The 18,165-nt window shown below is 35.7% G+C and overlaps 1 protein-coding gene and 1 pseudogene across 28 annotated transcripts in view; one reads left to right on the plus strand and one right to left on the minus strand.

The window, feature by feature from the left end:
- Positions 1-18,165, plus strand: part of CEP63 (centrosomal protein 63) — a 144,004-nt gene that overhangs the window by 21,532 nt on the left and 104,307 nt on the right. For all 28 annotated transcript variants that reach the window (XM_023187934.2, XM_023187912.2, XM_023187935.2 and 25 more), the window contains one exon: positions 368-545. In XM_023187934.2, the coding sequence (XP_023043702.1) occupies positions 368-545 (178 nt within the window). The remainder of the gene's footprint in view (positions 1-367; positions 546-18,165) is intronic.
- Positions 3,767-4,638, minus strand: LOC111523381 (annotated as a pseudogene).

Raw genomic sequence — 18,165 nt, forward strand, 5'->3', positions numbered from 1 at the left:
TCTACTAAAAACAAAAATTAGCTGGGCATGGTGGCACATGCCTGTAATTCCAGCTACTCGAGAGGCTGAGGCAGGAGAATTGCTTGAACCCGAGAGGTGGAGGTTGCAGTGAACCGTGATCGTGCCATTGCACTCCAGCCTGGGCAACAAGAATGAAACTCTGTTTCCAAATAAATAAATAAATAAATAAAAGGCAAAAGCTCAGAAATCCTATTGTTTGCTTCTGGTAATTTATTAATTGACATTATTAATTTCATTTAATTATTTACTTCAGGTAGATTTATATCTGCTATATGTTTACAGGAAAAAGATGAAAAGCTACTTGAACATATCTTCTGTTTTCTTAATGATCTGTTCTTCTTTATAGGGGATTTTTGACATCGTGTGAAGCAGAACTACAGGAGCTCATGAAACAGATTGACATAATGGTGGCTCATAAAAAATCTGAATGGGAAGGACGGACACATGCTCTAGAAACTTGCTTGAAAATCCGTGAACAGGAACTTAAGACTCTTAGGGGTCAGTTGGATGTGACACATAAAGAGGTAAAGCAATTTATTTGTTCTTCTTTTTGATGTTTTTATGTTGTCTTTTATATTAAATGTGTTTCTTAAATATTTGTTGAAGAAATAATTTGTATACCAAGTTAGTTTCTTTATTGTTTTTTATTATACTTTCGCTGTTTTCTTTTAGAAGAAAAATTCATTGTGAAAATGTATAAGAATATTAGCATTTATTTCAAGGATCATTTTACCTTGGTTACATGTAATATATACATAACTTCTTTAAGAAAGTGTAAAAGGGTACCACACATTGTTTGTCTAACCTTCATCATATTACATGTTCATGTTAACATTCACTGAGTTTCATAAAACTTGCTTTTGGCTTCACTGTGTGGCTGGTATTACACAACAAGTTCCATATTAAAGAATTTGCCTCTTTTGGTTAGATTTAAAGTAAAATTAAGAGAACCCTTTAAAAAAAAAAAGCCATGTTTACCCATGTTGAAAATTAGGGGAGAAGAAAGAAAAGAAGAAAATAAAAATTACCTGCAGTCCCACCACTCATTGATATTGGTAATTTGGGGGAAAAGTTTAATAATATTTGCTGGTTGCCTTCTCATAAATTTAGCTGGTAAATTAGGAGGAGTACTCTGAATTTGGGAAGGGAAGTAGAAAACATTTATGTGTGAGGGTTACCTCTTAATTTTTGGTGTGGATGTCAATCTCAGAAGGATTGGAAGAGTTAGAGTTATAGGGGAACACTGGTCCCATTTCTTACTCTGAAGACCTTTCCTACCAGTAGGATCACCATTCATTAAGGCTGTCATCAGCTTATTCAGGTACACTTCTGTGAATGGTACACACTGAGATTGTGATTTTGTTGAGAAAACTTATTAAGAATATTTTAGAAATGTTTCCCGTAACAAGGAAAGAGTTTGACTTGATAAAAATGTTATTATGCTTACCCAGAAAATTTCTCCTTGGTTGGCCATTTGTACTTTGGGTCAAAGTAGTACATGGTAACACTGACTGTATCAAAGTTTTCTGCTAATGCTGTTTGCTAAATTGCAGTTAATTTAAAATTTGAGTAGACCTTTGAGAATATATTTTAAAATTACACACGATGCAAAAATATAGAAAGTGATGCAGAAGTACAGCGAATAATCATGTTTGATTTTTTAAAAATCATGATTTAGGCAGGGTCAGTGTTCCTTTTATGGTAGGCTACTTAGTTAGCACTTTGTTTCTCCTAGGGCAAAACAAAATTCTGTTTAGCAAGTTGAAATAAAAGTGGTTTTCTGGTTGATAAATAGATTGTTTATTTTGTTAGAAACTCATTAAAGAATTGTGATTATGATAATATTTAGTCACTGTGATGCTAAATTTGAACTTATTCCTGTGGCTTAGTTTTAATGTCATGGGCATTATTGCCATTATTTAATGCCCTTGACATCAAAATTTCTCTTAAAGAGAAATTCAGAGAGATTAAGGGATTAAATGGATAGATTCCATGGTAAGGATTTGAAGATTTTAAGTTTGGCCTGGGAACATACAAGAAATTTAGAATTGCAGCTGTCTGGTCAGTTTGCTATTTCATTGATTGGGCTGCTGAAAGTTGATTAAGTTTCTAGAAGTAGGTTTCTGAAGATAATCTAGTAATGGGAATCTATTCCATAGAATTCGTGTGGGAGATTGTGTTGCATTACAACACTTCTTTCTTTCTTTCTTTTTTTTTTAAGGAACAAATGTGTTTATTATAGTGCTGAAAAATTATGACCACCAACAACCAGTGAAGGGCAGGAAGGAACAACACTATGAGATGAAAATATCTTGCTTCTTGTATTAGTCTGTTCACATTGTGATAAAGAAATATCTGAGGCTGGGTAATTTATAAAGGAAAGAGGTTTAATTGGCTTATAGTTCTGTAGAAGCATAGTGGCTTCTGAGGAGGCCCCAGGAAACTTTCAATTATGGTGGAAGACAAAGGGGAAGCAGGCCTGTCTTCACATGGTGGAGCAGGAGAGAGAGAGTGAAGGGGGAGGTGCTACACACTTCTAAACAACCAGATCTCGGGAAAACTCACTATCACGAGAACAGCACCAATGAGGAAATCTGCCCCCATGATCCAGTCACCTCCCACTAGGCCCCACTTCTAACATTGGGGGGTTACAGTTCCACATGTGATTTGGGCGGGGACACAGACCCAAACCATATCACTTGTCAACAAACTTTCTTCTCTTGCCTTAACATTTTTGGGATTCTTTCCCAAACCTATTAAGTAATCATGATAGTTACAGATTTTCCAGTTCTACCACTCTTTCCAGTGCATTATTATTATATCTTCATTAAAGGGGCAAAGCAAATCCCCTACTTGTAATAATAAGACAATATTGGAGACTGCCATTAAAACACAGGACAAGTAAAAAACAGATCTTTTCCAAGACACACGGGACTATCAATTTAGGAAATACACAGAAAATTAAAAGTTAAACTCAGTTGGATACATTAAATATGTGCCACTTTTTGTATGTCAATCATACCTAAATAAAGTGATTTTAAAAACAAATGATTCAACCTGTACCACCAACGAGTTTTGAGTATATATACATTTAATATGTATTTATGAGTGGAGAGCAACCTTAAACGTTTTAAACAGCAGAAATACACAAAACAATTTTAGGTGGAAATAATACAAAGTGCTTTGTGTTTCTATCCTAGAATCAAATCATAGAAGTCTCAGGTTATTAATAAACAAATATTGTTTTGAATATTAAAAATCATGTGTTTTGGGGAGGGAGAGAATTAACAGACTTTCTCTGCCTTAAAATACTTTGCATTTTATGAAATTTACAGTTGGAATGGAGAAGCTCCTAGAGTTGTTAGTATGCTAGGGAGGGAAATTGATCACAGGAGCAAACTACTGTTTCTTAGTGCTCAGCTGAAGTAGTTTTCACCTAAAAGAGCTGTTGAAGTCATTTCTATTTTAGAAGTGTACTATAAATGACTTTTTCTATGTATTAACTAGAATTAATGGTAATTTGTGAAATGTTTTACCATTTTTAAAAATTAGAGTCTATGTCTCAGCCAGTGAAGCAGCAGACACTGCTGCGTGTCATAGTCTGACACCTGCAGTCCACCAGTCTGCATGGACTGTAAGCAGGTGTGGAGAGAACCGGAGTTCACCTATCAGCAACATGACCATGGAATTGACTGTTGAGCCTTTCTACTATTAATTACCATATATGTGCCTTTTTTCTGGTATTTTATTCCCACTGGATGCTTTTTATTAAGACCGTATACCTGTGAACACATTTGGAGCACAACTTACTGTCTTCAAGGTGCAGGTGGAAAATTGGGAGGCAGTAAGCAAGAAGAGTGCACTCACTGCCCGTTCTTACTTTTCTGGAGCCCAGGCTTGTCTAGCATGAAACTGGAGGTGAACCCAACCATCTGTATCTACAGGGAGACTTCTCCCATGGTCTTCTCTTGTGGAGATTCCTCTGCCTCTGGTGTCCCACCCTGGCTGCAGTTCTGGCCCTGGAGGCCAGCAAAGCACCTGGGGTAGAAGTTGTCTTACAGCCATATTAACTCCTTCAAGGAGAGCAGCAGACTCTTCCACGGCAGGCAGCACCCCCCCAGGAGGAAGAGCCACCTCAGGAGGATGTGTCTCCTCAGAACTTTTCAGGGATGTTTACCCCTTGTCCACCTTTGATTTTTTTTTTTTTTGTAATGATTTCCGAATTCTGGCTTCTTTCGCTGTGCTAGGAATGTCCTTTTGTTTTGGGTAGGGGAAGGCACACGGGTGCTTATGTGCATCTAATTTCTGGCCTTTGGTGCTCAGCTTTAATTGTTGGCACCAGGCACACAGAATGTCCTGGCGAATCAGGTTAACGGGTAGCAGTTTAGAGGGTAATGGAGGGATTGGTATCTTCTTCTGAGGTTTTAGGTTGTTGTCACTGAACTCTGCCTTCCTCTTTGGGCAGAGCACTTTGTCACCTTTGACAGGTATTTTCATTTGGTCCCCTTTGCTGATGTTCCTGGCAAAGCAGTTGTGCTTGGTTAATTAGAAGTTTGCTGATCCTCTTCCCGTGACTTCTCTGTGGAGTTCCACTCTTTGCCTTTTTGACCTCTCCATACTCAGAAAAGAAGTGGAGATTGATAAAATTTTTCTTGAATCAAAACACTTCTTTCAAGTATGTGTTATAACACATTGATACTCCGATTTGAGCAGTATATGATATAAGAACTAGAAAATAGGGCTTTATGTTTTTGTCATTGTATTAGTTCATTCTCTCATTGCAATAAGGAACTACCTGAGACTGGGTAAGTTATGAAGAAAAGAGGTTTAATTGACTCACAGTTCCACAGGCTACACAGGAAACATGGCTGGTGAGGCCTCAGGAAACTTAATCGTGGCACAAAGTGAAGAGGAAACAGGCACATTTTCACATGACGGAGGAGGAGACACAGAGCAAAGGGGGAAGTGCTACATACCTTTAAACAACCAGACCTCGTGAGAACTCACTATCACAAGAACAGCAAGGGGGAAGTCTGCCCCCTGATCCAATCACCTCCCACCAGACCCCTCCTCCAGCACTGAAGACTACAGTTCAACATGAGATTTGGGTGGGGACATAGCCAAACCATATCAGTCATTCTTATTTGTTTGAAAGGTACAGACCTAGAAGCAGTTAGTCCTACGGTGTAAACCACTGCTAATCAAATGACAGGTCCATGATGAGATTAAAAGCTTGCACCGGAATGTAAATCAGTGTATATCCATCTTTCGCTGAGAAAATTTTGCTTGTAAGAATGTCAGTTACACTGAATTGTGTGTTTCATGACATACTTGATTTACACTCTGCCTCAGGCTTCTTATGCGGGATTGCTGTCTGTGAATAACTTCAGCCCACCTGCAAATCATACTTGGTGGATCACTAATATAAGCAACTTATTTTGTAAGTTAAGGCTTTCTGTGTTTCTGGTTACAGTGTTGGCACTGGGTTGGTTTTAATGGACATTCCTGCAGTTATTATCTTCTAGCTCCCTACAGGGCAGGTTGACTTTATGAAATGAGTAAGAAATTTGGAGTCCTGGCCCTGCCTCTTTTCAGCTGAATGGCCTTGGACAAGTAACTTCCATCATTATTAGCATTTAATGTTCCTGAACTTTTCTTCACCTTTAATATTTATACTTGTCACAGTAAATAAAAAGAAAAATAATTCTACAAGGCTCATAAGAAAATATAGTAATCTTCCCCACCCCTCTGAACCTAGGATTCTTACTTCTGTGAGGAGTAATTTCAAGCCTTTAACTCTTTCTTTTGACATTTTCTCTATGTTTCCAAGGAACCTTTTTTACTGCTATATTTTCATTTATAGTTTTAGCTGTTTAATGACTTAGTACTATGAAAGATGAGGGGTTTTGCTCTCCTATGTACAATTATCATCCCCTCATCCTTCTAGGAGTATATATCTTAATTTTTTGTTAGATCAGTATTCAGCATTTATATCATTAACATGGTAAATATTATTCACAGTTGAGTCAGGTAGTGTAATTATAAGCAGACTTGTTTTTTGTACTGCTTTTTTGTTTTCCTGGAAATTACTAATTGTCTCACTTTCATTTGGTTTTTTAAACATACCTACCGTTGATTGTTTCTGAACTCTCTGACACAGGTGTAGATCTTCTGTCATTGTGTTTAGACATGGCAAGTAATCTATTTTCTTTTCTTTCATTTCTTTTCCCTGTGAAGACATCTCTCCTGGAGCTTGCCATTCTCCAGTGTGGATAGGTTGCTTTCAAGAATATAGCTGTCATCGTGAGAACTCCCTTCACCATTATTCTGGAGGTTTTCTGTGCTCCTCTATTTGTGTTTCTTTGCATTCTCTGTCACCATATTTATATGTTTACGTTTCCATTTTGACAGAGCATAGTTTTGAGACCTTGTATATCTGAAAATAATCTTTATTGTATTTTCAGGCCTGATTGGAAGTTTGGCTGGCTGTAGAAATCAGCTTTAGAAGTAAATTTCCCTCAGGATGTTTACAGTTAAATATGAATTATTTCAGACTTTAATATTTGGTAATGGCAGAGTAGGTAATTTGGGCCAGTCCACTCACTGAGGACAAATATTATGTTAGATTTAAAAAAATTTTTGCTTGAAGTAAAATGCTATCAAGATGGTGAACAATTACCAGACTGGGCTGGGCAAGAGGTTCAGGGAGGTGTGTCCAGGGTTTGGGGCCATTATTAACTGAAAGTAAAGAAGGCAGCCAAGAGGATAAAAGGTTGAGTGGTATTTTTGATAACTTTAAGGGGCTAAGGGTCCGTGATGGTTCTGAATGCCTCCTCAGTTTGGCTAAAGACCCTGAAAGGCTGCATCCTAGGAGTAAGGGTGAACCAGAACAGGCCCTCTTGATAAAACCACTGAGCTTCAAACATCTAAATCCCTGAAATCAGTTTAAATTAAACTTAAGAGTGCTACTGTCCCCAGGCATCTTCAAAGTGCCAGGGCTTCCAGGAACCTGGAAGAAGCAAATGTAAATTTTCTCCAAAGGAAAAATTACCATTCTAGGTTTCAGATTATTCAAATAATTTTGCAAATATAATGCTTGGTACTTGCTCAGAGAATAACCTCAGACAACATGGACCAGGAGACAAGACAACACAAATGAAAAATAGTAGAAGCAGCAGAAGATAGAAATAGACCCATGATAAATCTAGATATTTGTCATTATCATGCACACAGTTTACAATTACAATGTTTATTGCGTTCAAGGAGCTGAAAGATAAGATTGAGCATTTCAAAAAAGAATTAAAAACTGTAAAAATAAATTAGTGGAAATTTTAGAATTGAAAAACAGAATGACTGAAATTAAGGCCTAAAAGATTAAGGGATAATTAGTGAACTAGATGATGTGACAGAAGAAAATGTCTAGAATAAAGCACAGGCAAAATGATAGAAAATATGGATGAAAGGATATGAGAAAGAAGATACAACAAGAAAGTCTTTAATATAAATGTTTTTGGAATCCCTGAAGGAAAAAAAAAAGAATGAGCACAAACAATATTTGAAGAGATAACTGGCTGAGATTTTGCCAAAGGTGAGGAAGGCCATGTATTTAAGAAGTCCAAGAATCTCAAGCAGGATAAGTAAAAAGAAACAGTTACCATGGTTGAAAACTAAAGATCAAGGGAAAAATCTGAAAAGCAATCAAAGACAAAAAAGATTATCTACAAATAGCTCTTAACAGTTGACTTGTCAGCCAAAAAAGTGAAAGCCAGAAAACAATAAAATATCTATAAAGAAAGAACATGACTTTTTCCTCTACCAAACAAGAATTCTGTATCTAGAATAAAGGTAAAATAAAGATATTTTCGGATGAACAAAAATTGAGAGAATTGGTCACAAGCAGATCTACACTAAGGAAATATTAAAAAATGTTCTTTAGGTAGAAAGAGAGTGATCCCAGATTGACCCTCAGATCTGCAGGAAGAAATGAAAAGCAGTAGTAAATTTATGGGTGAATCTAAATGAATATTGATTGTATAAAACAACAATAATAAATGGAGTTTTGCTATGTTGCCCAGGCTGGACTGAAACTCCTGGGCTTAAGCAGTCCTACCTCAGCCTCCCAAGTACCTGGGGCTACAGGTGCATGTCACTGTGCCCAGCTAACGGTAATTGCCTTTTGAGTTTAACGTATATATAAAATTATGGTGGCAATGGTGTTATATTTAAGTCAGGTTGGGATAAATGGAATTAAAGTATTTCTAAGTCCTTGGGTTGCCTGGAAATTGGTAAAACTACTAATTAACATTAGAACTTGTTAAGTCACAAATCCATGTTTTTATCTTGAAACCATTAAAAATATATATTAGTAGAGAATATCTTACATGCTAATAGAGAAAAATGGAATGATAAAAAAAGTAATCAGTCCCAAAGAAGGCAAGAAAGAAGAGAAAATATAACAGAGCTTATTAGTACAAATATTATGTAACAAGATGACAGCTTTAAATCAAAATAGGTTTGTTAAATGTAAATGCAGTAACTGGCTTAATTAAAAGACAAAAACTGTTGAACTGGATCAGATAAACAAATGCAATTATTATTTAATGTTTATAGAAATACAAAACCTGAAATTAAAAGGTAAAATATATAACATGCAGTTTGAGTAGAAAGATGATATAACTATATTCTTATCAGAAAAAGTATAATTGGAGCAGAGGCCAAAAGCATTACTCAAGGTGAAGAAAAACACTTCATAATGAGAAAGTGTGAAATTTCAGGATATATAACTTTAGCAGACATTCTTTGTGCCCTGTAGTATGTCCTCTTTGCCTCCTGATTTCATTTTAGCTATTGCATATAGGTCCTTGTGTGCTGCCAGTATCTACTATAACAGGGGTTTCCAATCTTTTAGCTTCCCTGGGCCAGACTGGAAGAAGAATTGTTTTGGGCCACACGTAGAATACACTAACACTAATGCTGGCTGATAAGCTTAAAAAAAAAAAAAAAAATCTTGTAATGTTTTAAGAAAGTTCACAAATTTGTGTAGGGCTACATTCAAAGCTGTACTGGGCTGCATATGTCCCGTGGGCTACAGGTTGGACAAGCTTGTCGTATATTATGTTTCTCTGGGGCCTTGGAAAGCTGCTCAGATGAAATCTGGAAGTGTCGGGGAGTTAACACTCTTAGGTCTTAGGTGAAGGTTCAAGTAATGGAGGGACTAGGTGAATTCTCCAACTTCCCGTCCCTCAGAGGGACGATTCTGAAACATACCATCTGGTTCCTTAGTGGGTTCCCAGTGGATTCATCACCAGCTGCTTACTTCAGTAATATGCTTACTGTGCTCAATAGCACACCGTTTATTAGCTTTCCTTCCTTCTCTGTCTTGCTCTCCCTGTGTCCTCACTGTGCTTCCTGGGGTCACCTTCAGTTGCCCTGAAGTCCATGTCTCAGCCTATACTTTGCGGGAGGGACTCAAACCAAGATGAAAATATCTGAGTATCTAATGTAAATATCTAATTAAATAGTTTTAAAAAAAAATCCTCTTTGTCTTTCATCTGTATGTGAAAAGTGACAGAACTAGGAAAAAACAGATGAAGCCACAATCATAGGAGGGAATTTTAATGCCTTTTTCTTAGTAACTGATGGAATAAGAGACAAACATAAGAAAGAATATAGATTTGAACGGCATGATCAGCAAACTTGACTTAATTTATATATATAGAATATAATACAACAGAATTTCAGAGTACACATTCTTATCTGGCACAAACAAAACCCTTACCAAAATTGACCATATGCTGGGCCATAAAGTAAATCTTGATACAGTTCAAAAGCTTGAAATCACAGGTATGTTCTCTGAACATACTGGAAATAAGTTAGAAAAAGATAACTTGAAAATCTGCGTATATTTGGAAATTAGGACATGGAGTTCTGAATAATTCATGGATCAGAGAGGAAGTCACAATGGAAATTAGAAAATACTTTGAATTCGAAATGAAAATACAACATCAGACTTACAGAATGCAGATAAAATATCTCGGAGGGACGTTTATAGCCACAAGAGCATATATTAGAAAAGAGGAAGGGCTGAAAATCATTAAGGTAATGATTCATCTCAAGAGGTTGGGAAAAGAACTTGCTAAATTTGAAGAATGTAAAAAAAAAGAAGGACATTTTTAAAAAATGAAAGTAAAAGCTTGGAAGTGATATGACATGAGAAAACTTCCACAAGAAAACCGATGTAACTGTATTAGCATGAGACAAAGTAAACATCAAAGCCAGAAGCAATGCTAAAGATCTAGGGACACTTAAAAATTATGAAAGGATCAATTAACCAGGTTGCTTTAATAATTCAATTCTATAAATACTTAATAACATAACCTTAAAATATACAAAGAAAAATGGACAGAATTAAGGGAACAATTAAGTACGTGGTAATCATGGAAGACTTAACACATAGCTCTCAATTAATACAACAAGCAGAGAAAATCTCAGTTAAGGCGAAGATTTGATCAAGATTAACAAACTTAACCTAATTAACAGACTTGACCTAATTAACCTAAATAGAACGTTGTACCTAATAACTGCTGAATCCACATTCCAGTGAATATGGACCATTTACCAGTACTGCCATAAAGCATGTCTCAACATATTTCAGAGGATTGGAATCATGTTTTTTGACCAAGGTGGATTTAATCTAGAACTCAGAACAATGAAAGACAACCAGAAAAATCCTCAAAAGCTTGGAAATTAAGCAATATGCTTCTAAATAACCCATGAATCAGAAGAAATCACAATGAAAATTAGAAAATATTTTGGACTGAGTGACAATAAATATGTTACGTATCAAAACTTGTGGAATGCATCCAATGTGGTGCCTAGAATGTTAGCTATGTGTGTATACATATAGCTACATTTTATACATTTTATATACAGCTAAAATTATATATATTAGAAAGGCTGAAAGTGATCTAAGTAGCCATTTCAAGAAAAACAAGCCCCAGCAAATTAAAACCAAAGAAAAGAGAAAGAAAAGATGTAATAAAGATAAGACAGAAACTAATAAAATAGAAAACAAATGTGTAAGAGGATGAACAAAGCTATCCTCTTTGAAAAAAAGTAATTAAATTGATAACCTTGGAAAGACTAATTAAGAAAAAAGGGGAGAATAACTAATGTTAGCAGTTAAAACGAGAAACCATAATAGAGCCTCTGAATAGTAAAGGGGTTATAAAAAGATACTGTGAATGACCATGTACCCCCTCCCCGCAGTAAAACATTTAGATGTGATAGAAAAATCCCAAGGAAAGCACAGCATACAAGAAAGGTTGAAACTTGTGAACAGTACCCTATTAAATTGATTTTTGATTGTTTTGTTTTGAGATGGAATCTCACTCTGTCTCCCAGGCAGGAGTGCAGTTGCATAATCTCGGCTCACTGCAACCTCTGCCTCCTGGGTTCAGGTGATTCTCCTGCATCAGCCTCTCGAGTAGCTGGGACTGCAGGTGCACACCACCATGCCCGGCTAATTTTTGCATTTTTTTTTTAAGTAGAAGTGGGGTTTCATCATGTTGGTCAGGCTGGTCTCAAACTCCTGACCTCAGGTGATCTGCCTGCCTCAGCCACCCAAAGTGCTGGGATTACAGGCATGAGCCACCATGCCCGGCTAAATTGAATTTGTTATTGAAAAACCTGCTCATAGAGCAATCTCTTGGGCCCAATAGACTTCATTGGTGAATTCTACCAGATATTTTAAGAAATAAGTAACACCAATTTTATATAAAATATTCCAGAGAACAGAAGAAAGATAAGATTTTCCTAACTCCTTTTATGAAGCATCATAATCTTCATTTCAAAACTTAACAAGGACATAGCAATTAAGGAAAATTACAGGCCAGTCTTATGTGAATGCTAATGTAAAACTGTTAGACAGAATATTAAACTAAATGCAGCAATATTTAGAAAAGATATTACATACTAACTTAGGTTTATTCTAGGCATTCTAGATTGTTTCAACATTCATAAATCAATATAATTCATCACATTACCAGAGGAAAAAACACCATAGTTATCTCAATCCAGGAAAAGAATTTAATAAAATTCAGTTATCCATTTGTGATAAAAATATTAAAATCCCTTAGAAAATTAGAAATGTAAGGGAATTTCCTTAATCTAGTAAAATGGTATATAAAAAACTTAGCAAGTAGCAATTAATGTAACCCGTTAGAAGCTTTCCTTAAGAGATTGTGAATGAGACAAGGATGCCCAGTATCACCACTTTTTTTGTTGTTGTTATTGTAGTGGAGGTGCAGCTAGTGCAATAAAGCAAGAAAAATAAATACAAGATACAAGGATTAGAGAGGAAGAAATACCACAGTATTTAGCATGTGCTTTGTTGGTGTACACAGAAAACCCAAAAAATCTATGTAGACAAACTTAGAATTAACAAATGAAATAGTAGGTTTGCTGAGTTAAAGGTTAATATACAAAAAGTATTGATTCTTTATACCAGCAAAAAGCAATTAAAAATGAAGTTAAAAAAGATACCCTTGACAAGAGTATCAAAAAAACCACCAAATACAGTAAATCCAATGAAAGAGGTACAAGACCTCTATACAGAAACCTCTAAATTATGGAGAGAGATTGAAACTGATATAAATGGAAGAAGAGATTATGTTCATGGATAGAAAGACTCAATATTTTAAAGGTATTGGTTTCTCCAATTTTGATCTATTAATTCAGTATTATTCTAATTAAAACTCCAGTATATTTTAAAGTGAAAATTGACAAGGTTGTTTCTCAAATTTATATGGCAGTAGCCAAAACAATCTTGATGAAGCTAAATTAAGGTGGAGCACTTAGGGTACTAGAAAACAGGATTATTAAAAACTATATTAAGACAGTGTGGTATTGCAAGGATAGAAAAACAGACCAGTGGAACAGAATAAAGAGCCCCATAACAGAGATCCCACATATATGAACGTTTGATTCATGACAAGATGGCACTGCAGAGTGGTGGGGAGTCTTTTCAATACATGGCACTGGATCAACTGAGTAACAACATGGGGAAAAAAGAAAGATTTTGACTTCTAGTTTTATACCATACACCAAATTCAATTCTAGATGGATTATAAATTTAAATGTGAAATGCTGAAAATTTTCTAGAAGACAGAAACTCTTAGTGTCTTGGAGTAGGGAAAGATTTCTTTAAAAAAATGATAAAAGGTTACTAATTTAGACTATATTAAAATAATAAACTTTTCATATATTTACAACATGTGACCAACAAAAGATAAAGAACATCTATAAATTATTAAGTTAACTGAGTAGAAAAATGGGCAAAAGACAAATGGTCATTTCACAAACGAAGATATCAAAATGACCAGTGGAGTATGTGAAAAGGTGCTTGGTTTCACAGGTTACTAGGAAAATGCAAATTATTTTATACACCAGAGTGGCTAAAAGTTAAAAGACTAATAATACTAAGTTACTATAGGGGTATGAAACAGCTCAATGTTTTATCAAAAAGAGAGCTGTAGTTTTCTGTATAAATATTTACTTTCAATTTAAGTTTATTTTAAAAAGCAACAGTCAGTTCCCATTTTGAGTAGTAGAAAATACACATTTTGTGTATTTTTTCCCATGGGTATTCTGGATTGTTCCCCTTTGGACCTGAAAGTTTGGAAATGGTTGAACATGACTTAGCATGTTTGCTTTCTGCTTTAAACACTAAAAGTCCTTGTCTTTTCACATTTATCTTTTTACATTTACACAAAGTGCATTTGTATTTTTATACTTCGCTTATTTCTTTTATATTAATCTGTTCTGTTTATGTGCATATTTTTTCCACTTTGTTTTATTCTAGAACTCTTGTAGTAGGAAGTACTAGAAGATCTGTGAATATCTTAGTTTTGTTACCTTCATTAACAGCTAATATTCTCATTTCTGTTTAATGATCAGTAACTTAGTATCGCATAAGAATCAGTAGTCCAACTAACTGTAAATTGAAGCTCTCATTTCTCTGTTTCAGTGTTACTGAAGTTTTATTTTCTGGGAGGGGGATATTGAATTCCAGATTATTGTTTTTAGTGTTTTTTTCGGAATCATTTTTCCGGAATACTTTTTACCTTTTTGAGGATGGACTTTTTGCAGTTCACTTTAACTATGTAGTGTGTACAAATGACATTTCAGCCAGACTTGGAGGAGCTGTTCTGGCATTTTGATATGCAAATCAAACATGCATTCTATCTTTTAGTCTCTTTTCATTGTATTTCTGCTCCCTGTTTCTTTTGGATCTGGTACTGTCATCTGCATTTCTTCATTAATTAACAAATTTGCCTGGAGATAATATTTACTGCTCCTTGTCTTAAAAACATTTTACTTCCTGCCTTTCTCCTTATCAATGAACAGGATATATGTAATTTGGGATTTATCTAATCTGTTAGTGATGGATGAAAAGACTCAAAGTGCCAAGAGATCAGGGAAATTCAGATCAATCCAGGAAGGAGGAATCATTAGGTGTGACTCTCAAGGACAGGGATATTCAAGTGGGTCACAGGGTCATTCTGGCAAAGCATTTTCTTCTAAGGGCTGTGGGTTCTCAAGGGATATAGGTGATTCTAGTGAAACAGGAGAGCCAAATGAGAGTGATTGTGAAGCGTTGTAGTCAGAAAGGTGATGGTTTTCCTTTTTTTTAAATTTAAATTTTATTTTAAATTCAGGGGTACATTTGTAGGTTTGTTATATAGGTAAACTTGTGTCACGGGGGTTTGTTGTACAGATTATTTCATCACACAGGTAGTAAGCCTAGTACCCCTTAGTTATTTTTTCCTGATTCTCTCCTTCTACCCTCCAGTAAGCCTCAGTGTGTGTTGTTCCCCTCTATGTGTCCATGTGTTCTCATCACTTAGCTCCCTTTTGTAAATGAGAATATGCAGTATTTGGTTTTCTGTTCCTGCAAAGGACGTGGTCTTATTCTTTTTTATGGCTGCATAGTATTCCATGGTGTATATGTACCTCATTTTCTTTATCTAGTCTGCCATTGATGGACATTTAGGTTGATACTGTGTTTTTGCTCTTGTGAATAGTGCTGTGGTGAATGAACATACATGTGTATGTGTCTTTCCGATGGAACGACTTAGTTTTTTTGGGTATATGCCTAGTAATGGGATTGCTGGGTCGAATGATATTTCTGTTTTTATAACTTTAAGGGATCACCATCATCTTCCACAGTGGTTAAACTAATTTACACTCCCACCCACAGTGTATAAGCTTTGTCTTTTCTCTGCAGCCTTGCCAGCATGTTACTTTTGAATAATAGCCTTTTGACTTTTTGACTTTTAAATAATAGCCATTCTGACTAGTGTGAGATGGTGTTTCATTGTGGTTTTGATTTGTGTTTCTCTTATGATCAATGATGTTGAGCTTGTTGGCTGCCTGTATGCCTTCTTTTGAAAAGTGTCTATTCATATCCTTTGCCCAATTTTTAGTGGGGTGGTTTGTTTTTTTCTTGCAACTTTAAGTTCCTTTATAGATACTGGATACTAGTCTTTGGTCAGATGCATAGTTTGCAAAAGTTTTCTCCCATTCTATGTGTTGTTCACTCTGTTGATAGTTTTGTTTGCTGTAAAGAAGCTCTTTAGTTTAATTAGATCCCATTTGTCAAATTTTACTTTTGTTGCAGTTGCTTTTGGTGTCTTTGTCATGAAATTTTTGCCTGTTTCTATGTCCAGAATGGTGTTGCCGAGGTTATCTTCCAGAGTTTTTTATAGTTTTGGGCTTTACATTTAAGTATTTAATCCATCTTGAGTTAATTTTTGTATATGATATAAGGATGGGGTCCAGTTGCAATCTTCTGCATATTGCTAGCCAGTTATCCCAGCACCATTTATTTAATAGGGAGTCCTTTCCTTATTGCTTGTTTTTGTCAGTTTTGTTGAAGATCAGATAGTTACAGGTGTGCAGCCTTATTTCTGGGTTCTCTATTCTCTTCCATTGGTCTATGTATCTGTTTTTGTACCAGTGTCATGCTGTTTTGGTTACTGTTGCCCTGTAGTATAGTTTGAAGTTGGGTAGTGTGATGCATCTAGCTATGTTCTTTTTGCTTGGGATTGCCTTAGCTATTCAGACTCTTTTTTGGTTTCATATGAATTTTAAAATAGTTTTTCCTAGTTCTGTGAAGAATGTCATTTGGTAGTTTAATAGGAATAGTGTTGAATCTGTACATTGCTTTGGGCAGTATAGCCATTTTAATGATACTGATTCTTCCTTCCATGAGCATGGAATGTTTTTCCATTTGTTTTTGTAATCTCTGATTTCTTTGAGCAGTGTTTTATATTTTTTCCATAGATCTTTCACCTCCCTGATTAGCTATATTCCTAGGTATTTTATTCTTCTTGTGACATTTGTGAATGGGATTGCATTCCTGATTTGTCTCTCAGCTTGACTATTGTTGGTGTATAGGAGTGCTAGTGACTTTTGTACATTGATTTTATATCCTGAGACTTTGCTGAAGTTGTTTATCAGCTTAAGGAGCTTTTGGGCCAAAACTATGGGGTTTTCTAGATAGAGGATCATGTTGTCTACAAATAGGAATAATTTGACTTCTTTCTTCCTATTTGGATGCCTTTTATTTCTTTCTTTTGCCTGATTCCTTTGGCCAGGACTTCTAAAACTATGTTGAGTTGGAGTGGTGAGAGAGGGCATCCTTCTCTTGTGCTGGTTTTCAAGGGTTTCCAGCTTTTGCCCATTCAGTATGATACTGGCTTTGGGTTTGTCATAGATGGCTCTTATTATTTTGAGGTGCATTTTTTCAGTACCTAGTTTATTGAGAGTTTTTAACATGGAAGGGTGTTGAATTTTATCAAAAGCCTTTTCTGCATCTATTGAGATAATCATGTGGATTTTGGCTTTAGTTCTGTTTATGTGATTAATCACATTTATTTATTTGCATATGTCAAGCCAACCTTGCATCCTAGGGATGAAGCCTACTTGACTATGGTGGATAAGGTTTTTGATGTGCTGCTGGATTAGGTTTACCATTATTTTGTTGAGGATTTCTGCGTCAGTGTTCATCAATGATATTGGCCTGAAGTTTTCTTTTTTTGTTGTGTCTCTGCCAGGTTTTGGTATCAGGTTGATGCACAACTCATAGAATGAGTTAGAGAGGAGTCCCTCCTCCTCAAGTTTTTGGAATAGTTTTAGCAGGAATGGTACCAGCTCTTCTTTCTACATCTGGTAGAATTCAGCTGTGAATCCATCTGACCCTGGGCTTTTTTGGGTTGGTAAGCTATTTATTACTGATTCAATTTCAGAACTTGTTATTGGTCTGTTCAGGGGTTCAGTTTCTTCCTGGTTCAGTCTTAGGATGGTGTATGTGTTCAGGAATTTATCCTTTTCTTCTAGATTTTCTAGTTTATGTGCATAGAGGTGTTTATAGGATTCTCTGATAGTTGTTTATATTTCTGTGGGATTAGTGGTGATATCTTCCTTATCATTTCTGATTGTGTCTATTTGAGTCTTCTCTCTTCTTTATTAGTCTAGCTGGCGGTCTGTTTTAATTTTTTCAAAAAATCAGCTTCTGGATTTGTTGATCTTTTGAATGGTTTTTTGTGTCTCAGTCTCCTTCAACTTAGCTCTGATTTTAGTTATTTCTTATCTTCTGTTATGTATGTCACTGCATGTGAGATGGGTTTCTTGAAGACAGCATACCAATGGGTCTTGATTCTTTATCCAGCTTGTCATTCTGTGCCTTTTAATTGGGACATTTAGCTCATTTACATTCAAGGTTAGTGTTGATACATGTGAATTTGATTCTCTCATCATGATGTTAGCTGGTTATTTTGCAGTTTTTTGTGTGGTTGCTTTATAGTGTCACTGGTCTGTGTACTTTTAGTCTGTTTTTGTAGTGGCTGGTAATGGTCTTTCCTTTCCATATATAGTGCTTCCTTCAGGAGCTTAGTTTGGCCAGATAATGAAATTCTGGGTTGAAATTTCTTTTCTTTAAGAATGTTGAATATGCCTCCAATCTGTTCTGGCTGGTAGAGTTTCTGCCAAGAGGTCTACCATTAGTCTGATAAGCTTCCCTTTGTAGGTGACCTGATCTTTCTTTCTGGCTGCCCTTAACATTTTTTTCCTTAATTTTGACCT

The sequence above is a fragment of the Piliocolobus tephrosceles genome, chromosome 2 (assembly GCF_002776525.5).
Source record: "Piliocolobus tephrosceles isolate RC106 chromosome 2, ASM277652v3, whole genome shotgun sequence".
NCBI classification, from domain to species: Eukaryota; Metazoa; Chordata; class Mammalia; order Primates; family Cercopithecidae; genus Piliocolobus; species Piliocolobus tephrosceles.